At 37.0% G+C, this 23,909-nt stretch overlaps 1 protein-coding gene across 1 annotated transcript in view; it reads right to left on the bottom strand.

Moving 5' to 3' along the window:
• Positions 1-3,443: 3,443 nt before the first annotated feature.
• LOC131679214 (katanin p80 WD40 repeat-containing subunit B1) overlaps positions 3,444-23,909 on the bottom strand; it is a 36,100-nt gene continuing 15,634 nt past the window's right edge. Inside the window, exon 6 of the mRNA XM_058959878.1 lies at positions 3,444-13,944. Within this exon, the coding sequence (XP_058815861.1) occupies positions 13,707-13,944 (238 nt within the window). The 3' untranslated portion in view covers positions 3,444-13,706. The remainder of the gene's footprint in view (positions 13,945-23,909) is intronic.

The raw sequence follows: 23,909 nt of genomic DNA, 5'->3' as shown, positions 1-23,909 counted from the left end.
GCCGGTGCAGTGATGGTTTGGGGAGCAATTTGCAAGCGTGGCAAATTTCCGCTTGTTTTCATCGACAGAGGCGTTAAAATTAACGCTGTGTATTATAAAACTGAAGTTTTAGAGAAAGTGGTAAAGCCAAATGTGCAAACAATGTTTGGAAATGACCATTATGTGTTTCAGCAGGACGGAGCGCTTTCCCACACAGCGAATGTCGTTCAGAGCTGGTGTCGGAACAATTTGAACGACTTTTTGGCGAAGGACGAATGGCCTCCCAGCTCTCCGGATCTTAATCCCTTGGCCTATTTTGTGTGGTCATACATGTTGTCGAAGATCAACGAATACAGAGTGTCCAATATAACCCAATTCAAAACCGTAATTCAACGGATTTGGGACGAAATGCCGATGGAAGCCGTGCGTGCCGCTTGTGATGGTTTTGAGAAACGTCTGAAGCTGGTGAAGAAATTAAAAGGCGGTGTCATTCCAAAACATATGCTGTAAATGATCAGTATTATATAGCATCACAGTATAAAAAATTTCAATAAAATTTGACTTACCAATACAGAATAATTTGGGTTTCATTTTGTATGAGAATTTATTGGACACGGTGTATAGTTCAAAAAGAATTATCTTTTGTTTGCCCCAAATAAGTGATATTGTTATTCCAAAAAACCTCATTTTTGGCAAAAAAGAGCTCATAACAATTCAACGGAAGTAGTTAGATATATTGTGTCATGAAACAAATTATTCGCCTTGAAACAATCTTAAAGTTATCTGAAGACTACTTTAGTTTTAAATGAATACAGCAACGGTTATTTGAATAAAACTGTATTTCTAAGAAACACCCTAAGTTCCGACTTTAAATTTGTTGTAAAATAAAAAGTATGACAGATAGAGCTTACATGTCTTCGGCAAACTTTTCCAAAATTTGTCTCTCTACAACATCGCTGAAGGTCGTTTGGCTCTAGCTAGCATGATTAAAAAGTTAATTTTTTGATCTTGGTAAAATTAGAACAGTTAGGGTTGATTTACCAAAAAGAGGGGGCTCATAAACTACGAAAACTGACTTAATATGGCTAAGTTGTTTAGTTTTAGTAAAATCTCAAAATTCCTGCTAAATTTGCATTCTGGACCAACGTACCCTTATTTATTTGGGGGTGGGCGTAGCGTATTGGTAAATCGATTGCCTTGTACGCAGCGTACCTGGTTTCGGGTCCCGACCCCGCACATAGGGTTAGAAATTATTTCTAAGCGATTTTTCTAACCCGAAGAGGCGAATGATTTTAAGGTTAAAACCTCTATAATCGAAATAAAAAAGACCCTTATTTATTCTACCGTTTGACCTAATGAGTTGAAAAGAGATAGTAGACACTGCTCTAACTAATGTATAACAAACGTCCTGTGCTGATCCACCTTGTTTGGCGTGTTGTTGAATGTGGACGATCGGATTCCCAACGTCGGATTTCCAACATCATAATCCAACCTGGAGCTCCACACTCGATAAAGATTCGGAACATTAAGAGCTATACGGCCTTTATAGATAGATAAGCTGAATTTTAAATTCCTGGGATAAAATGTAATTGAGTTATTGCTAATGAAGAATTTACCAAAAGCTACCCTAGTTACTATGTGTTGAGATGAAAATCAAAATACAATAAAACAAGGTCATTAGAAGAATTACTGCCCTGCTTACTCCGGGCAAAGAACGCCCTACAATTTACTCTATACTCGAAACGAATTATTAGTCGAAGCTGTTAAAAGTTATGTACAAACATAAGTCTTGTTCTGAAGATTTATGATGGAACAATTTCACGGGCATATACCATTGCTTCATGCATTAAATCGTCTATGAAATTCTCCGTTGAGATCACTTGAAGTTGAGCATCAATAGAAGTATACGTCAACAAGAAAGACCCATTATATAAATAGTCTCGAATAGAAAATATTTTGAATAGATGCCTCTAAATTCGATCCATTAACGTAATTTTCAAAACGTTTTCTTGACTCGAATCGAGTGTAATGGCAATATCAAGCTTCAAAGGAACACAACAGACATGTCATTTTTTGCTTCCTTTGTCCGCGTAGGTAGGGGTACCATCGAAAATGTGATACATCACCAAGGACCGCGTGCACACTTCGGCAGACAGTTGTTTGCCCAATTTCGAAAAACATCTTGATCGAGCCTTCACTCTTCAGAAGCCAGTTGGACTCTTGTACCGGTAGATTTAGCTACCTTGTATCAAATTTATTACCGGTCCATACAAAGGATCAGCGTGAAACGAGCGTTGAGGGCTCCGTAAATTAAAGTTCGTCGACAATGAGATTTGTTTTCATTTGACGGGTCGTCTCTCTCTTGGAAAGTGAACAATAACAACCATCGAAGAAGAAGCAGCAGCTCTGCAGAAGACGGCAAACGATGGTACGCCGCGTGAAAGGTAGACTCTCTGAGAAAAAGGACAGTCGGATTAGGAATTATTTTACTACTATGTTGCTGTTTTATATTGTTGCACCCTCGTCGACTTCGCCTTCGCTTTGCAGTTCAATAAACACATTTTTTTCTCCGCCTTTGGCGGAACATTTCAAGGGGGTTATAAAATTAAGGAATAAATATAGTACTCAAATAACCGATCCCAGGGCCGACAAAGACAGGAACGGAAAATCGGCTGCGTAATCTGTCGGAATTATAAAACAACAGAAGGTAGTGCCTATAGACACTCATAGTAATAGACCAGTGAAAGTACTATTATTGATCCAAACTGTCAAAATCCGGAGCCAAACGAGCATGACGTCATAGAATGCAAACATGCAGAACAAGTATTGCGATTTTATTTATAGAATGTATTTTGTGATTAACATTAGGCTTCACTTTTCATATCCGTATTAGTATTTTAATATTGTTATTTATGTTCCTAACCCCAACTGCTGTTAAAATGTATGAACTGACAGCGGTTGGGGGTTATAACCTGACTCAGTTTCGGGTTCAAGCAAAAACGCCATTAGAAAGATACTTATTGTGTTCTACCTAATTACATTAAAAGCTTTTTACTTATGTTCTTTTTCATCAACTTTGTGTTTTTGCAGAAATTGGATATTTCTATTGCTTTTTTTTATTTCTTGTTGCTCAGTATCAAACGTATAACTTCCCTTTTGATTCATATATTGAATCTCTTGAAAAATTAATTTGAAAAAAAAAACAGATGATCGAATACAGTCGAGCACGTTCGAGCTTGCACATTTTTGGGTGATGCTAGTTTAACATGCTTGTTTTTCTAGTTGCCAGTTTTGCGGTTTTTGCATCCGCGAGTCTATTACTATGAGTGTTTATAGTAGTGCCTACCATGTCATTTCTCGTATTTAGTGTATTGAGTAGCTAATCCCACCCAAAATAAGGCTGATTTCGGATGTGTACACAAAGAGAAACCGCAGTGATTTTTTATTTGTTTTATATTTTTTAAATGAGTTTTAGTGTGTACAATAGGAAATATTATCTTTGCTTCAATTTCACTTTATATAAAGTAACAGTTATTTTGAAACATGGTTCGTATGTATCCCTTTCGCTGCCGATTTTAGATATTCACTTGTTTGCAACTTTCACCATTTTAGTACTTTTAGTCGACCCCAAAGTTGCGATTAGTTTGTAGTTTCTTTTTCTCTCTTTCTCGCGATCCACAACGCATCTCCACACATTCATTCTCGCTTATCTCACTAGACTTTCGCTTGTCTTTCATTAGTTGCTTTTTTATTTTGGCTAACCTATCGTTGTTATATGGTTTTTTGTTGTCGATTAAATTTTCTTCTCAAGGCACTTTTGTCTGATACTTTAGGTTATGCTGCAGTATTATATTATAATGATGTTAGTTTTTGTTATGAATTACTTTGGAGTGAGGATCACTGCTTCGCTTACGCGGTGTTGTAGTATCTTAATCATGCATGAGTGATTGGATGATTTTAATTTGATGTGTAGGTGCATATATGTACAGGTTTTTCTCGAAGGGCAGTAACGCTGTGGAAGTCTAAAACTACTATTTTGTAAGATGTACAATGTACATGTCTGTTGATTATCAAGAGCCAATATTGTCAGTTTGAGAAATAATAAAATCCGTATATTGCACATAGTTGAACTGTATAATTTACTCATACATGACACAGGGTAGCGATATGTATTTGTAATCTCCAATCTGCATTTAGTTGGTAAAATTAAATATTTATCAAACGACTGAATGCTTACGCTGCCTTGGATAAACAAGTGAATGCAACTAATTTTTTACTTTCAAATATATTCAAGGTTGTCAATATTTCAGAGCTCAGCTCAATACACAATATACCAAAAGTCCGGTTTTTTCATCGATCGCACCTAACAGTTAACAGTTAGATGCCTTACCACTATGTTGTTTGAGTAAATCATAAGCCACTTCTTTATGCATAAAAACTGAAACCTGATTCCACTTAACTACTGTCATGTAAAATTATTCTTCATTGGATGGCGGAATGGACTAAGGATCAACAAAGCTTAATAACTATATACGGTACCGGTAGAGAACGTAAACATCTTGTGTTGCGTTTTCACATTATTCCTATTGTAAAACGGGCATTTGTCTATGCGTCTTACAGATCTGCATGTACTTCTGGTTAATTCGAACTAATAGGTTTTGTACGACTTGTGGTTAGTATGGAGGAGATGTATGTTGTTTTTAGGATTTTTACACATTGTCGGACACTGGTAACTAATTAATGATTTCGCTGTTTGATTTGACCACATACGGATAAACGATAAATGGACCCTGGCAGTTAAAAAATTAGAATACTTAAATATTTGAATAAATTGCATGAAATTAGATTTAATGGTGAAAACTTTGGTAGCATTTGAAAGAACAATCCATGACATTTACGTTTTGAAGTAGTCGCGCTCAACATTTCAATAAGATAATCTGATTACTTTATTGAAATAAGCATAGCAGAGAAACGACCACCTTCAATACTTTCACGAGATAAATTTTAGATGATTTTAAACCACCGCCAATACTCCAAGTTGTTGAATACGTCAGCCGGGGATGCGGAGAACGATGCCAAATCGAGTCATCACGAGGATACATTTGGATCGGTTATATTTGCTCCAAAATCTTATATTGATTTTCCTCGAGGTAACACAAAATCCCTGGTCTTCAGTGGAACCACAGACCTACACTCGAAGTCGCCAAAATTTTGCAAAAGTCTAACGGCCTTTCCAAAAGTTTATCAAGCTGAATCATTTCCGATTCGATTTTGAATTGCGCGCATCTACTGACACATGGGGTTGACTGTTTTAAAGACCTCATGCTCAGCCAGTGAAGATACTAGAGTGCAAACGTTTGCATTCAGCATCAGTCACAGCTGATAGACAGAGAACACATGTCAGCTCAGACTTCTATCGGGCAACCTTCACCGGATCCGTCCTACACAACTACCTCCTCTTTGACAAGGTTCGTCTACCTGTCCGTATTTGTGTTTCGCGGGTTATGAACTGCCCAAATTGCAAGCAAATTTCGGTGTGGAAAATGCGGTGGGAATCATGTGGATAATTCCTGTGGAAGGGAAGTTGAAAAGTGTCTCTATTGTGGGGGAAACTCTCTCCGGACATGTCCCGCGTACAAACAGCGCGAGGAGAATCTCAAGCGTTCCCTTCAGGGACGCTCTAAGCGATCGTTTGCAGAAATGCTAAAGACAGAACCGGTCTCTATATCTATATTAACTTATCTACTGATTAAGGCGACTGTGATGAACCCCAGGTGGGCACATCTTCTGTTGTGCTTAGAAGCAATAGGACTAAAAGGAACATTTCTTCTCATAAGTTTCGTTGCAAAAGCCAGAAGGTGTCTCTTCAAGGTCCCCCAAAAATAACTACTCGCGGAAATACTGGTGAAAACCCGAAGCAAATCGCTTGCGGTCTCAGAAACCTGAGCTCAGAAAAAGAGTTCCCAGCACTTCCTGGAACATCAAAAACCCCAACTGTTCCCATATGTCAGTCAGCGCTGGCCTAATAATTTTCTCCGAGATTGTGTACCATATTTATACAGCTTTAGGTAATTCTAACCCTCTCAAAAGCATCTTGATAAGCTTTCTCCCAGCAATAAAAAACATTTTTGATGCAGTTCACTGCAAAATGGCCCCTTCTTTCAGCGATTGTATCCTTCGATGGCTAAATCATCGAACGAGGTCACGGATCTGATCACTATTCTACAGAGGAATTGCAGAAGCATTCTCTCGAAAATCGATTCTTTAGAAAATGTAATAAATAATTTGCAATACGATGCACTGGCATGCATCCCTTCGACACCAGGTATTTAATTTGTCGCCTGGCAAACCAGAATTAAAGTCATTGCTTCCACATACATTCCTACTAGAGCCTCAGCCACGAACGGCTTTGCGATATTGCACAACTCGTCCACGCACCGAGGTTAGCTTTAGGGGATTTTAACTCTCACGGTACGGCATGAGGTTTCTTTCATGATGACAATCGATATACCTCACTCTATGCGCTTTGCGAGAACTTCAATGTGACCATTTTGAACACGGGTAAAATGACACGGATTCCTGCCCCTCCAGAGCGTCCGAGCGCGATAGACTTGTCCCTCTAATCGACATCGCTGCGGTTAGATTGCATGTGGAAGGTAGTCCCTGATCCCCAATTATTATTGCCAACGGTTCAGGGCCACCAAATACAATCAACGTTTCGTATGACCTCACATGAAATATTGATTGGAAGAGCTACTCGTCTGCGATATCCGTCAAAATCGAGTCCACGCAGTCCTCCGGAAAACGAGTACAGGATCCTGGCTGGCTTAATTTTCGATACAACAATTAAGGGTCAAGCTAAACGCGTACCAGACGCGAACTCTAGCCGGCGACCTCTCAACCCACGGTGGGACGAAAAGTATTCAGACGTGTACGCGGAGAAGTCCGCCGCGTATAGGAACTTCCGAGACGACAGGCTGCTGTTGAGTACGCGATGGTAGAAATGCGAATGAATTTGACGCAAAATTTAGTGCAGGTTCAAGATATTCTGGCCTCATATTGCGCATTTTTGCGCCGAAGTTATTATATCTATGCTTTTGAAAATACCCATATGGAGACGCCCTGTAGCTCATAAATCTCCTTACAGATTGGTTGCCTACAATATCATATTACTGTACACCAACGACCAACACCTTCAAATGGGTTTATATAGAAGTGGTCGAAAAAAAGAAATATGGAATTTCAAAACTTATAGCAGAAATGAATTCAGCGACCCAAAATTAATTAAAACCCTAATTTTTAGCCACATGGACCAATTTTCATAATTTTATCGCAACTTTGTATGAACAGGTGCCACTGTGCGGCACACAAGATCTACAACGCTGTGTCCCCCCACGACAACGCGAGAGAAACACCGTTTCCAATGGTGGAGTTCTCAATTCTCTTCTTGTAACAATAAAGCCCCGAATTCAACTTGTTGTAGAATCTGCCAGACACTGCGAAAAAGCGGTTGTTGAATTTATTTAAGAAGTTTCTTGAGGGTAACATCGTCCCTCATGACTGGAGGCAGGTGAAGGTCATCGCTATCCAAAAATCAGGTCTCCGACCACAACTCGTATCGACCGATTGAAAATTATCTTGTTTCGTCTCGATAATTGCACTGTCATGTACACAATTTGGTTTCGCAAAGGCAAAGGGACGAATAATTGTCTTGCGTTGCTCTCAACAGAAATTCAAATGGCCTATGCAGGCAGAGAGCAGATGGCATCAGTTTTCTTGGATATTAAGGGGGCTTTTGATTCAGTTTTTATCAACAATCTTTCTGAGAAGCTGCACCAGCATGGTCTTTCACCTATTTTAAACAACTTGCTAAACTTGTTGTCTGAAAAACACATGCATTTTTAGCATGGTGATCTATCGACATCACGGATGATCTACGTGGGTCTTCTCCAGGGCTCATGCCCCCCTTCTCTACAATTGTTATGTGAATGTGAATGTCTGGTCGATCCCTGAACGTTAAAGCAGCTTGCAAATGATGGTGTGGCCTCTATAACAAGTCTCAAAGCTGTCAAACTGGAGCGAATCTAGTATTGTTGTTTGCGTTTTGCTTTGGGTTGCATGCGCTCGACCTATGCGATAAGTATGGAAGAGCTGGCGGGCGTTCTTCCGCTGAAAAATCGATTTTCGTCCCTCTCATATCGATTGGCCATACGATGCGATATCTTGAACCCATTAGTAATTGCAAATTTCGAGAGGCTTGTCAAGCCCAACTCCTGGAGCCGATTTATGGCATTGTAGATTGATTACATGGCAACTGTATTCTTCGACACATCCATGAAAAATGAAATTCGTGGAATCCCGCTTCACATATGTCCGCAAGTGATCCCAAGCACCTTTCATAGCAAATTTCGAGAAGTCGACTACAACAAGTTGTTTTACACTGACGATTGTCCATTGGCTTCGGTATATTCAATAAAAACCTTACCGCCTCATTCAAACTCAATGATCCTGCTTCAGTTTACATTGTAAGATCATAATAGATTACCTTAGTTTGGGTCCCCTCGCATTATGAACACACGGTCTCTTTAGCTAAGGCGGGTGCTTTTGAAGGTGACATCCACGAGAGGCCAAACTGCTTTAATGATTTTTTTCAATATCTCTCAGGAAAGGACCGTTGAAAGTTGGCAGACATCGTGGAGTAATGGAGAGTTAAGACGGCGACCACATTTTATCATCCCGAGCGTATCAATGAAACCTTGGTTTAGAGGAATGGATGTGGGTCGGGATTTCATTCGTGTGATGTCTCGGCTCATGTCCATTCATTACACGTTAGACGCTCATCTTCAACTTTTTGGCTCGCGAATCTGTGCTTGTGGCGACGGTTATCACGATATCGAACATATTATCTGGGCATGTGCGGAATATGTTTGTGCTAGATCTCAACTTCGGGCCCGAGGAAGTACACCCAATGTCCCGGTTAAAGATGGACTAGTAAGTCGCGACCTCCTCTTTACGTCCCTCGTTCACACCTTCCTAAAAACCAACAATATACAGATTCAACTGCCTCGTTTATTTTCATAAAATTCTCAGAAGTGCCCTCTTCCACCTATATCGTACACCAACGATGGTTTGACAAGCTGACACGAAACATCTCTGTCGTAAGAGTCAACAAATACGGGACCTACAGCACAAACATCACATGCACAATTCGGTGCGTTACCGATCCACATCAGAGCCGTACTACGAAATCGTAGGCTTATTTTGAATTGTTCGATGAAATATACGAAAGTCTTTCTAATATTGACGAGCATATTTCGCACAACCGGTTAATATCGGTTTCCGTTGAAAAGTCAAGTGTTGAGTTACTATAACTATTAATATAGTAGCAAATTTTCTCTCCTGTCACAATCAGGTTTTATACGTGGAATTCCCTATTAACGCGGTTTTTCGTGAATTTTTCAATAAATACGGTTCCTGTGAGAACAAAATTTGACTTAGAAAAAATTTGGAATCAACGAAACTAAATTTTTGACGCCAATATGAAATCCAAGATGGCGGCTTCCGGTTTAACGAAATTCGCTATAAACCAATCAATATGGGTATTTTCGGAATGGTTTTGACGATTAGGTATCAAAGATCGATATTTAACGCAGTTTTAAAATCCATGATGGCGAATTCCGGTATGGCTGAATTCACTAAAACTAAATCAATATGAGTAAAAAAAATACGTTAAACATCGACCTCTAGCACCTACAAAACCATTCCGAAAATATTTATATTGATTGGGTTACAAAATTTCGTTATATCGGAAGTCGCCATATTGAATTTCAAAAAGCCGAAAAACGTCGACCTACAACACCTACTTTTCAAAACAATTACTAAAATGTATTGATTGGTTTATAGCGGTTCATTTGTTAAACTGGAAGTCAACATCTTGGATCTCAAAATGAACATCGACCCCTTCTTCGAGTACACACCAGACGCATGGGTGCGCGATGTCTGATTTCCCACGGTTCCCTTCTTGATCTCGGCATCGGATATCGGAACATGGTTCCGAAGGACATCCGCTACACGTAGCGCAACAAATTTCAAGAGTACCGACGTGGAATCAGAGCAGGCAACTTGGGCTGAGCACAATTCCCTTACTACGGTGGAGAGACAAGTGATCTCCAAGAAGCTGCCTACTTTCTGCCTAAATAACTAGAATTAATCTAGATTAGTTATATTGTTATGAGAGCATCATAAAAAACAGTTTGTTCAGCAAAGTTGTTCGTTTTGATATTTTTATATGCTCTGAAGGCATTATACTCCAAACTGTAGGTAGATGGCGCTGTATAGCAATATATGAAAAATACTCTTAAAATGGATTTTTAATTAACAAGTTTTTTTCGTTTTCTTCTTTGAAGTTGTTTGTTTTTATATGTTAGGCATATTCTGCAAAGATACCTATACTTCATAACCTATGTAGATGGCGCTTTTTGTAAAAAGAAAGCCAACGTCGACTGCGAAAGTCTCTTGTGCTCTGCGTATACATAATGGAGGTTTGGTGTCTTTGACAAAACATCTTAGATAAAATTGAGCTATATTTTGACCACTTTATCTCTGATCTAGATAAGTTTAAACTAATCCAGATCAGTTCTATCTTTTGGCAGAAGCTTCTTAGTTTAAAAAAAAAACTTTCTTCTGTAAATTTTAATATTTCATGAAAATACTTGTAACAATGAATTTTTACAATGTTTTACTGCCTTAATAATCAAATTTTCGGAAATATAAATAATAGTGAAATATGTTAAATAAAGTAGAATAATGGTAAAATTGTACCAGGGACGAGCATAGCGTAGTTGGTAAATCGATTGCTTTCTACGCAGCTCACCTGGGTTCGATTCCCAACCCCGCACATAGGGTTAGAGATGTTTCCAAGGAGATTTCTCTAACCAGAAAAGAGGCGAATGACTCTAAGGTTACCCCCTATATTAAAAAAAAGTTGTAACTAGTAACAAAGATAAAATTTAATGATATATGTTAACATATCATTAAATTGTATAATTCAAACTAGACATTTCATGTGAAAGAACACAAATTTCATTTATTTCAACTTTCAATATGCAAAAAAGTCTCGGATTGCTCCTTTTCTCTTTTCACGATTAAAAAAATCATAATCAAAGTTGTATCTTAATATTTTGTATTTCACTCGCCAGTAACTGACACCATCTTGGGACCAGTTGACCTGCGTTAAGCCAAAGCGAACTGAGCGCCATATTTTTTTCCTGATGTTTTTAATGAAAAAAATATTTTTTCGATTATTTACCATTATCATAGAAAGTCTAAGGGTACTTATTTGGCTATAGGTACTATCGATTACTATTTGAGTTCTCATAAATAAATTGATGTAGGTGTTTATAGTGCTACATTAGCTGCGATAGCGATTTTTAGGAAGGTACCTCCAAATGGCGCTTGGTCCTCTTTGGCTTAACACAGGCCAGTTAGACTTGAAATTCAAACTAATATCAAATTGACACAAGTTGGACACAGAATCCAAGCAGTTCACACAACATATAAGTATACCTAGAGCAACTGGCTGGTCCCGAATAATGTCTCGGTTAGCCATGCTCAGATGCTCTGGTTTGCGGACGAGAAAGCCTTAGTGTCTAACTGGCGCCCATTTGGTGTTAGTTTGAATGTATTGTCTAAATGACCCCAATTTGGTGTCAGTTACTGACGACTGAAACACGAAAAATTCAAAACCAACCTTTCTAAGTTGGATTTAATATTGTTTATGTAGAAAGATTTGATGATGATATATTATTTCCCATAGATGTATGCTTGTAAATACTGTGATATTTTATGTTTAGGAACATTCTGTATAAAAAAAACGAAATCTACACAGGTTGTATAATAAATATGCCTCTCAACAATATGTCAAACATATCAAAATAAACAAGTTGTTGGAGAAAGTTTTTTGCTAGAACGTGAGCTAGATCAGTTTTATCTTATTAAAAACGAAAGTTAGTAGAATAAGCCCAATCCCACTCAGAAATCTTTGCCAGACACCAAACCTCCAGAATGCATACCTGCGCGCTCATCGTATCCGACATATCTGTTTTGCAAGCATGATGAGTAAAACATTCATAAATTGTACAACTCCGGAAATAAAGAAATCAAAGTTTTACATGAAAAGGTAACAACATTCGCACAAATTCTCTGGATAAACAAAAATACAAAATCTTCCGCTCCGTCGGAAAATGAGTTGATAAGTTTATCTTTCATCCCGTTTAAGCTCGCTGTTTTGCTAACGCTCATAATACACAGTAGAAAAGAAAGGATATATATCTTTATTTCCTATTTTCTTACTAAATGAAGAGATATTTTGAGAGTTTTGCTCATTCCCACGAAGACAAGTTTAAAATTTTGTCCAAAAAAAACAAATAGTGTTTCTGTTTTTGAAGCTGGTGTCAAGCCGGCGCTAGCTTGGTCCTGGCACTAAATTAGTGTCGGATTCTGATGATATGAAGTCAAAACACAAATTCCATAACTAATTTAAGTTTTAGATAACAAATACGAACACAAACCGTAGATCGTTTCATGCTCTCAGTTCAACTCAAACTATTCCAGCATGTCCATAATTCTTACCCATCAAAATTTCGCGAGGCGCGCTACGTGCGCCTATCTGTAATTGCATTGATCATTTTCAGAGACGAAAATTTTACACATTTGTGAAAAATGTTCTCAAATTTTCAGGGTCGATATTAAAATTAGAGATCATAGTCCTCGAAACAGCGTCATCACTAACTAGCTTTGAAACAAAAATTTCAAGAATAATGTAATGTTAGTTCGATGGATACTACTTTTGATGATTGTGGAAGGTCGTAATACTGGACAAGATCAAATATTTCAACGGGATACTGCTGGTTTGATAATTTGAAAGATCAGTTCTGCTATTCATACTTGTGTTAATGGTGGTGACTTTAATGATGTTATAAATGCAATTTTTAATTTGTTAACACAATTTACAGCTACGACATGAAGCAACAAAGACGAACATCAACAGAGGCGGAACCAATACGGAAGGAAGATGATGATGGTTAATCACATTTTTAAGTTTCGCCTTTTAAGCACTAAGAAAAATCACCATTTCCTGTTATTTGTTTGTTTAGTATCCAATGCCATTTGCTATCATATTTGGAATTGAGCTCTAGAATTATTCGGCTTAAATTTGTTAGTCATTATTTTTTCATACCTTGCAGCTGCTTACAGTACCATAAATTTTGCGTGCTCTACACGATTCTTGCCAATACATTTTTAGCTGTGTCGTAGGTGATGCAAATTTACTATACTAATTTTTATTTTCATTAGGGTATTTTTGTCGTTTTATCATCTGTTAAAAAGCTCAGTCTTATTATTAATTTGCATCGAAGTAAACGTGTATTTTCGCATCAATGCGTTAGGTTTAAAATAAAATTATTACGTCTGCTATTTCTAAGATAAAAACAAAAGGTTTAAAAAATTTCAATTATACAATTTCGCTCGCTCTGTGGTTCAATAAATTAGTGACGTTAGCAGTTAATTTTATTTAGTGATGCCGCTGACCGTTAGGTGTACAGCGTATATTCTCAATGTCCTTTGCTCAACTGTGAACGTTGAGTTTAAAACTCTTTGACAAGACGAACACGATAGGACTAACAATCAAATTTGAATAAATTAAAATTACAAAAAAACCATCGCTCACCTCACAGATCTACCATCATGTTTCGCAGCTGCTGCAGTTTCGTTCCGAAGTTGGGATTCTCTGGCAGGGTTCGGATTCTCAGCAGCCACGTTTTGCACTCCATACATTTTCTAACGCGTTCCTCTCTGCTAACGTCCACTCCGATAGTGCAGGCGCCATACGGACTGGTGTTTTCGTGAATCACCGTCAAAAACGTGTCCAGAATAAAGTGCAACGCATCGCAGGCTCGGGCACAATGGCTGAAAATAAAAACGGAACGAGAATCAGTTTGCAAATTCAATTCCAAAATGGCTGCTCCGTTGAAGAAATGCTAATAAAGTACTCTCGAACCAACCCCCCGGGACCCGAGCACCGGCGCTAATAACAGCTTTTTGTGCAACCCCTCCCTGCCTTGCAGCACTATATATTGTAATAGATACGTTCTCTTCAGTCGAATAGCTACATTTGGGAAAAAAAATAAATAATCTCTCATCGCCTCTTTAGGAAATCCTATATAGCACACTTTTTCAGTTCCCACTTCAACGATTTGTGAATGAAACGATCCTCTCGTCTCGAGAGGGACACCCTTCGAGGGACGACTGTTAATCATTCATAACAATGTAAACAAGCAGCTTTCGCACCCGGCCTGAACCTCTCGATTTTGACTGACACTTATCATCAGCGTGAATAAGGAAATTGAAAAACGGGGATCAAGCAGAAGAAAAAAATATATACAAACTAGATCATAATCGCATCAACGGTGCCTCAGTCACTGCGTGCTCTGAAGAAACGTATCGAATGTCAAAATTGTTCAAGTCTATTCTGAAGATCAAAGCAGAAGCATTGCGAATTTCGGATCAATGGAAATGAAAAAGATGTTATTTGTGTGGGAAATTAATTCGTGAATCGATAGTAACGTATGTCTAACAAGTTAAACTGATTGCATAACATTACCCCAAACCCAAAAAAATACCCGTTGGTTTTCTTCGTAAATTAAATAACATATATCTAATCTATTCTGTGAATATGTGTATTTTAAAATGCAATGAGATGTTGTAGCGGAACTTGACCTTCTGTTTCAATATTAGAACTTTTCAGTCGATTGTTGTTATACAAAACAATTACAGGGCTAGTGCTACGTACTGAACCATTTCTGTCTGGGGCTCGAACAATCGACGACCAGTGCCTTACACTCTGACCACCAGACTAGGACTTTGGTGCCGTGTCTCAGCATTTTTCGAAAACGTTTTATTTTTATTTGCCGACAAATATTTCACAGAAAATCAAATTTCATTTAGCTGAGATATTAGTTTCTAAATTTACCGATCACAAGGCAACGAAATTTGCCGTTGAACTGAGTGTGAATTCTAATTATCAGACCATTAAGGCTAAACGGTTGCAAATTGTCGAGAATATTGAAGTTTTATTCTTCAGTTGCATATCTTGATTCCGAGCAAAAGTAGCATTTAGTATGAAAAATTTGATTGATTTATATGTATAAAAAATAATTTAACTGAAACCACCTTACGAAAAATGCTTAGATCATCACTTTTTGCGCTTTTTTTTGATAAATATCAAATTCTTTTCATGCGAACCTATTTATTTTTAATTGCATTTTATGACTATTATGAAAATAGACTATATCCACCACCCCATTAAATTAAAAATTTAACAAATCCAATTGAACCTTTGAAAATAAGCGACAAAAAATAAGATCAGTGGTATGGTAAAAATTATTTAATTCAATAAAAAAACTTTTCTGAAGTTTCTATAATAGAGTAGAATGGGGTCAAAAATGAGGGTACAATAGGTATAGGGCAACATCTTTGCTATGTTATTGCAGAGATCGCTCGTGTTGCATGCACGGTAGAGAACATCGCTGACGACTGTCATTTCGGCTGTTGGATAAACTTATTACTTACGGCGTCCTTTATGTTTTCGCGAGTTGTTCTGCAAAAGCGCATTGTCTTTCGTCCTCAGTACAGTACATTTAAATAATGTAAAAAAAATAAAGTGAATTTTTTCTTACGCGAAAATTAATGTTGAACACGAGTTTTGTTGGTTCTTCGATATTTTTATTTTTGAAAAAATACGGACATCAACTTGAAACATACGTTGGGTGCTCGGAAAAAGAAAGTTCTCATCATGAATGAAAGCGCGTCAGAAATTTCGCGTGAGTTAATAATATATTAATTTATGGTGTTGTTGAAGATAATCGAAAAAGATAAGGAAAAGGAATCCAAGAAAAATGCTCCGAAACGCAAACGTGATCGTTGCACAGCTAAGCAACCATGTGAGTCGGAATGCTCAACTTCAATTCCACACTCTGGTGACGACGAGGACATGTTTTTTTAAATATTTCCTTCCGCGGTTTCATGATTCTTCACATCATTTGCCACTTCATTATCTTACTTGAATGACGTGAATGGATGTATTATATATATTACCATCGAAACAAATTATCTTCGCCTTATTAGATTTAGCTTGAATAATATTTAGCCAGGTATAAAATCATTATTGCCAAAATCAGTGCAAAAATACCATCGCACAAGCTAGCCAAAATAAATGACCTACTTGAACCCACTCCACTCTAGCCTTATATATACAACATAAAACTTCATATTGGAGGTAAAATTTCCTTAAATTATTATGGATCTTTGACTCACCCAAATATAAATATTTTCAGTATTATTTTATTCTACTTTGCAATATGCAATAAATCTCATTGTATTTTGCTTTCGCGTTGTCGAGAAAAAAGTTTTGAAATTGAGTCAGAAACCATGACAAAAAAAAATCGTATGCCCCCTTAAGGTTTAACTTAACCCATTCATGCCCATGTTGTTTGTGGACAACATGGAGCAGTGCTGCCAGGGACAGTTCACGCTCATGCCGGAAAATGATTTTTTTCATATATCTTCGTTGCGTTGCAATATAATTAAAAACTGATGAAACTTATCAATTTAGGCTGCCTTTTGCTACGGTTTCCACGAAAGCGAACTATTGTAAATATTCTAGGCGAATTGTATTGAGCATTGGAAGGTAAAAGTTGAGCAGCTTCTAACACTGCGAGGGAAGTACCTACCTTTGGGAAAAAAGGCTTTTCGTGTTTCTTGAACTCACTGTTTTCAAGAAAAAAAAACTGTTTTGAAACCCTACCTGCACTAGAAAAAAGTTTGGCATGAAAGGATTAATACTATGTTTACACTACATAGTTAAAATACGCTGTAATAATTAAACATCATCAAGATAAAGTTAGAACACGTTTTAACTCGTAGTGTAAACAACTGAATTGAAGTCATCGTCGAGTGCCGGACCCGACGGAATGCCATCTATAGTGCTGAAGAAATGCATAAGCAGTCTCCTCGTACCATTATCAATACGGCAGCCCTAAGTTTGCGCCGCTAAAACAACAAAAATGATCCATAAAAAATTGAAAAACGATCCATAAAAAAGTTGTCCATGTTCCATAAAACAAAACTGAAAATCCTTAAAACAGTGTAAATGATCCATAAAAAGCTGTAATAAACTTTATTATTAGTTCGAATAGCAAAAATTTCGCATGAATTCATTAAATTTAATTTTTCTGGTGCATAAGCACATATTAATGGATCGTTTTACATTTTCTTTTCCTATGGATCGTTTTGTAAATATCCATGGACCATAATTTAACGTTCGATATATGAATCATTTCTAATGTTCATTTTTACATCTTCTATGGACCAAGAAAAATTATTTAGCAAACATTTTCATCAAATTTATGGAACTTTTTCTGACATTTTATTGCTCCATTTTGTAATACCGTGGAACATTTTTGTCGATATTATGGAACATATCGACGTGTTTTAATATACATTTTTTTTTTTTTTTAATTTTTTTTTATTCATTTCGTTTATTTGATAGGCACAAATGCGTTAGCTTGGCGGTGCCAAATGCTTATGTTTTTACATTTTGGATATCTTAAAACTAGGAGGTTACAATGTTGAAATATTTTTTTTACAAAGGAAAAAAAAAGTTTACAGCTATCTTAAGACTAGAAATAAGATTCAATATACAAGAGAGGGCCAAAAGATTTTTTTTATGAAAAAATTTAAAACAAGGGATTCACTTTGATATACAAGAGGGGGAGTAATAGTTAATATACATTGTTAATATTCTATGGATCAATGTCAGTTAATTTATGGAACATTTTCAATATTTTTATGGGTCACTGGTTGATTTTAATTGCTCTTTTATTACTATTTTAGTGCTCTTTTGCGACCATTTTATGGTTCAATTTTACATAATCTATAGATCAAATCACCCTTTTTTATGGATCATTCACACTGTTTTATGGATTTTCAGTTTTGTTTTATGGAACATGGACAACTTTTTTATGGATCGTTTTACAATTCTTTATGGATTATTTTAAATATTTTATATGCCAAAGTACATTTTCCCATTATCAATACTATTCAATACCTCTGTGCATACGGGAATTTTCCCTGATTCAGGATACATTCATACATTTTCCCGTGTTTAAAAACTATCGGGGATAGCTGCCTTATGTGCAGTATCCAATTTGCAATTATTGGGCTCAAATTCATCGCTCACAACTGCTCTAGATACATATCTGAAACCCAGCATGGTTTTATGCCCAAACGATCATGAACTTCAACAAACCTTGTTTGCTACACATCTTTCATCATCAAGTCCTTACGCAAGCTCGACTTCAGGTTGACAGCATATATACCGATTTCTTCGCTGCTTTCGATACGATCAATGACCAGATAACCGTTTCCAAGTTCGATAGGCTTGGGTTCAATGGTTCTCTTCTGGCTTGGATCCAGTCATATCTGACTGGTTGTGACATGACTGTGAAAATTGGAGGCTACACAACCATGCCATTCGAAGGTCCCTCAGGGAAGTCATCCTGGACCCTTCATATTTTTACTCTATCTAAACGATTTAAACTTTACAATGGATTGCTTTGAATTGCCATTCGCCGAAGACTTCAAATTATTTCATCTAATCAAGGATCCTGAAAACACCGGTTTTTTGCAAACACAGTTGTATATTTTTCAAATTGATGCAACGTCAATAGGATGTTACTATTTCCCCGCGGTGGGGAGACTTGACCGTAAAAACTCAGTATTAGTTATAGTGAATCGTTTATATGTATCATTTGGATGATTGTAATCTGTTGATGCAAAATATGAGGAGGATTTATGCCGGAGCGAGATTGAAAGGATTTCAGCTCCAGCGGGCTTTTCCCTGCTCCCAAATAAAATAAAGAAATAAATAACTAAGTAGTACAATACAGCGCAAATTCGTTAGTTGGGTGTTCGCTGGTTGGGGCATGCCCCAACAAAAAAACACTCTTATGTTAAAACTGAAAGTCAAAAACTGATTGACGTTTGAATGTCATTGATTTCCAGGGGTCATTGGTTGATTTCTGTGGCGATCTAGGAAACAAGCATACTTTGAAATTCAATGGAATTTTATTTTTTGAATTCATACTCCGGAATGTTTTAGTGGAATAAATGTGTTAAATATTTCGCTTCTTCCATTCAGCATCAATTAATTTGTGTCGCAGAGAGGTTCGTTTACTAACTTTTGAAGGTCATATCTGATATATTCAATCACATTATCCAATGATTTTTCGCTAGAGGCAACGTAGTATGTTTGTGCTTTATCGGCTTTTTCCGACGGTGTATCCATTTCCTGTTTTATGTGAAGGAATTTATCAAAAAATAATTGATGGCAAAAAGAACACTAATGACATACTTTGTCACAAAAAAAAAACAACTTTAAACAGGAAGGAAACGGCCAACTTTTGTGTACCGTAAAATATTTCTGTTTGTTTTCTATTGAAAGAAAACAAAAAATCAGCTTTTCCCTTGGGTAATTTTTGTCAGCTGTCAGTTGCCCCAATTAACGGATACGATTCGCTAGTTGGGGCGCAGTCGTGACCCAACTAACGAAATTGCGCTGTAGAAGATTGGGTATTGTCCAATGCGCACTTAAGAGATGCACACTAGTTCTATGTAAAGACAACGTGATCGATTTTTCAAGCCGTGTGCTTAACAATGACAGCAAACAATATCTTGATAAAAGAGCCACAGATTTAACTCAAAAAGGCTTACCAAAAGTCAAGAGGTCTTTATTTTTCATACACAACCCATCATACAAAATTTCTATAAAAGTCGTTGCTAAACAACTTTCAGCCACACGAAGCAAAAGCATACCTCTACCCATTCTGTGCACATAATTGCTGAAGTTCAGTTGCGTTTTAAGACACACTGGGAAAAAGCCTACCGATTTTAAAATCAATTTATCTATTTTCCTCTAATATGCTTTTAAATTTTTCACTCATCACGAGAAATCTTACCTAAATAGCATGTAATACGATATAAGTCACATTATCATCAAACTTTGTGACAGTTAAAATGTTAAGAAAATAACGACAGGTTTTTTTTCATATATGTGTGATTTTTACACAAACATAAGAAATACCCATAGTGTACACTCAGGTTTTTTTACGCGGGGGATACAGGCCGCGTAAATGAAAACCGCCTCAATTTCAAAATCCGCGTAAATGAAAACCGCGTAAATTTCAAAATCCGTGTAAATGACGACCACTTATATTTAAGAATCCGCGTTAAAGGGAACCTCATTGATGGATACCGCGTAAATTCCAAAATCCGCGTAAATGAATACCACGTAAATTTCAAAAACCGCGTAAATTTCAAAAACCTGCCTAAATGAAAACCGCGTAAATTTCAAAATCCGCGTAAAAAAATACCGCGCAAAAAACCGCGTAAAAAAACTTGAATGTATTTAGATCATAAAGCATTCAGTGCAAAACATTAAAACATACGCTTTCGTTTCTTTCCTCGTTGTAGTAGGTGATGTAACGACAAAAACGAGAAAAGATCAAACTCTGTCTATAATGAAGCAACACACCATTTTTTAGAGTCGTTATAAATTAGGTTGGCAGCACAAAATTTGGGTTTAACATGAAACAACAGACTCCCCCAGACGTGCTGACTACCGCTAGTAATGGATATACACTCGGGTTTTTACGCGGTTTTTTGCGCAGTATTTTTTATGCGGTTTTATTTTACACGGATTTTTGAATTTACGCGGTATCCATTAACGAAATTTCCTTCAACGCGGATTCTTAAATTTGCGCGGTCTTCATATATGCGGTTTATGAAATTTACACGGTTTTCATTTACGCGAATTGTGAAATTTACGCGGTTTTCATTTGCGCGAATTTTGAAATTTACGCGGTTTTCATTTACGCGGCCTGTATCCCCCGCGTAAAAAAACCTAAGTGTAATAATAATCCTACTGGTATGTCACAAATCCGATATTACAAAGGTGAAAATTTACAGTATTTCCGTGTATATATGCTTCTATCTGTTGGTGTAGTGTGAATTAACTCGTTGCATCAAATGAATGCTTAGTAGATTTGATATGAATACACTATGGGACGACTGTTTTGTACCACTTATATGCTTTGCCATGCTACTTTCCCCTTCGCTATATAGCGCGTAAATCACAAACTCCGCCCTAAATGAATGCGCTATGTATACGTCTATATGTACATCAATTACGAATAAGAGGGGAAGTATGCGTAAGTATGAGTTGGAAACGAAAACAAATAACTACATACTGCAGACCTGTTATTAAAAATATGTTCCAAACCAAAGTGAGTGTTTAAGCGTAAATTTAGATACGGGAAAACGATTGCTTGATTTTTTCTCGTGGAAAATGGTGGGTTGGGTGATCTGTGAGTTATAGTTATAGGTAAAGGAAAACGATATCGACCAGTTTCAACTGTCTAGTATCGAGTATCGAGATATCAAGCAGTTTTATCTGTCTAAATCTGTCCATACGCTATATGTACATTGTACAGCGTGCGCCACAAAACATGCAAAAATCTTTTTAAAATAAACAGATATGATTTTATCAGGAATCTTGATAAAAACAATACAAATTCCTTCCTTGACTTATTTATTCGAAATGATGACCATGGTTATCAATTGCATTACCAGCCGAGGACGAAATTCTTGCGCATATTCTTAAAATATACGACTCCGACATCGAAGCCTATGCATTTATAATATAATATTGCACAAGGGTAAAAGTTTTCATAGGCCTTCGCGTGGACAAACGCCCATATGAAATAATCGAGAAGAATCTCTGAGTCCATTTTTCTTGGACGCCTTCGCGATAATTCAATAATTCGAACGCTCAAGTCATTTAGTCTTCATTCGGTCTGTTACCATGTGTTGCTTTAGTTTTGCTTTCAAGTCATATTGGATCAACCGGCACATGTTAGTTGCCGTGATACAGTAATGTTTCGATTATATCACTATGCATTTATATCAATACTCGTTTATATCACCCTAGATTATATCACGCTTTTTGAAAAACACACAAGGCACACTACGTTTTGATCCAAATAAACCCATGTTATGTTAAAAGTGCCAGGATTTTTTTACAATTGATTTACTTATTTACATGTACGGTAATGAGCCTATTAGTGGGTTTTGGACTATTTCGTTAAAGCTTTATATGTGATGAGGTCGGTCAAAAAGTTGAACTTTTTATACTTTTATCTTAAAGTATAGATTCTTAAGATCTTAAATTTTTATAGAGGTCTAAGCAGCAGAAGCAAAGTTATAGCGCTATTCATCTTGTTCCTTTACGGGGGGGCGTAGGGCGCGGCGCGAAATTTTTAACGTGAATAATCTCGAAATCATGTTTTACCAAAAACGACGTTACAATGAGTAGGATTGCCGAAATATCTTTCGGCCGATTCCAATATTTGTTTTAAATTCTTCGTAACTTGTTATATTCTTAAGGCGGCGTCTGGTGTATCAGGTAAAACAATCGCCTTCTTTTTTATTCGCTCAATTGTTAGTTATCCGTAGGAAAATCTAACAAAATAATGAAAAAAACAAAATTGTGATAATTACAGTCGTTGAGAAGAAGAACAGCAATGATCGAATAGAAAAACTAATCCCATACTGTTTTGAGCGACAATTATTTTCACTACGCTGCTTTCTTACATGATTGGGTTATGAAAAAATCCAAGTTGAAAAAGATATACTTAGCCCGCTGATCCAAACAAGCACTATAACTTACTTGGGGAAACGGAAGATCTTATTGTGATGTAGTGAACCCACCATCAGTACAAGGGCTACGCCATTGACTGCAGTTGCTTTTAACAACATACGACTTTAAATTTATTTATGAAAGTTCAAAAGGGGTTAGATCCATAAGCAGATGTTAGCAAAGAACCTATCAGCTCAGCAGGAAATAATGAATGTGCTGGCGATTCCAAAAGTCTCTGGAAATCTTTAAAACCTCTTATCAAACCTGGAGATGGGAAAAGTTCAAAGGTTATTTTTGATGGTTCAAACGAGATGTACTCTGACGAAATTACGGCAGAAAAACTTAATAAGTTTTTTTTTATCAAAAGCGTTGAAAAGATTTACGGAGCGAAGAGGAAAGTAACCGAAAATCAGTTTTGCGTTTTCAAGTCTATTAACCTTATGTGTCCGACGCGGTACTCGGGTACCTTTTTAGGTTTCAACTACTGAAATTAGCATGTTTTAATCATAGCTGGAAATTGAAACTTTGTGACATCTTAGAACTTCACTAAAGCTTTTGGGTTAATAATATTGTTGATATTGTAAGGGGCGGAGTGAGGAGGGGCTCCTGATTTTTTTACTACGTAACAGGCCGACGTGGATACCCGAGTACCCACAAAACTGAAATACCAATAACTAAGGTAATTTTCAACCGATTTTGATACGTTTTGGTGTTTTGGATTTGGGAACTCATCCACATTTATCCTTGGGAAAAATGAATCGTGTTACATCATTCGGTTCCCGGGAATCCGGATTTCCGGAAGCATATTCCAGTGCTGGGATACTATTTGTGAAATTCAATGGAATACTAGCAATATGGGAATCATAAATCTTGGAATTGCATCAGTAGGCTATATCTCGTGGTTTTAGAACCGTTTGATGATTTGACCCCGGAACGGACATTCCGGAGCAGGTTCCCGTGGGGCCGTCAGCGGCCATTCCATTCCAATTCCATTTTTCAAACTGCCATACACACTAAGTCAGCCAAAAGTTGTTCAGTAATTTCTTTTGACGAAATGCACAGTAAAGTGATATTTTTACGGAGCTGTCAGCAAATTGTTTTAAAAATTGCGGTAAAGTTT

Source organism: Topomyia yanbarensis, chromosome 1 (assembly GCF_030247195.1).
Source record: "Topomyia yanbarensis strain Yona2022 chromosome 1, ASM3024719v1, whole genome shotgun sequence".
Lineage (NCBI taxonomy): Eukaryota > Metazoa > Arthropoda > Insecta > Diptera > Culicidae > Topomyia > Topomyia yanbarensis.
Note: the sequence above shows the minus strand (reverse complement) of the source record. Positions and strands in the feature narration are given on the sequence as shown.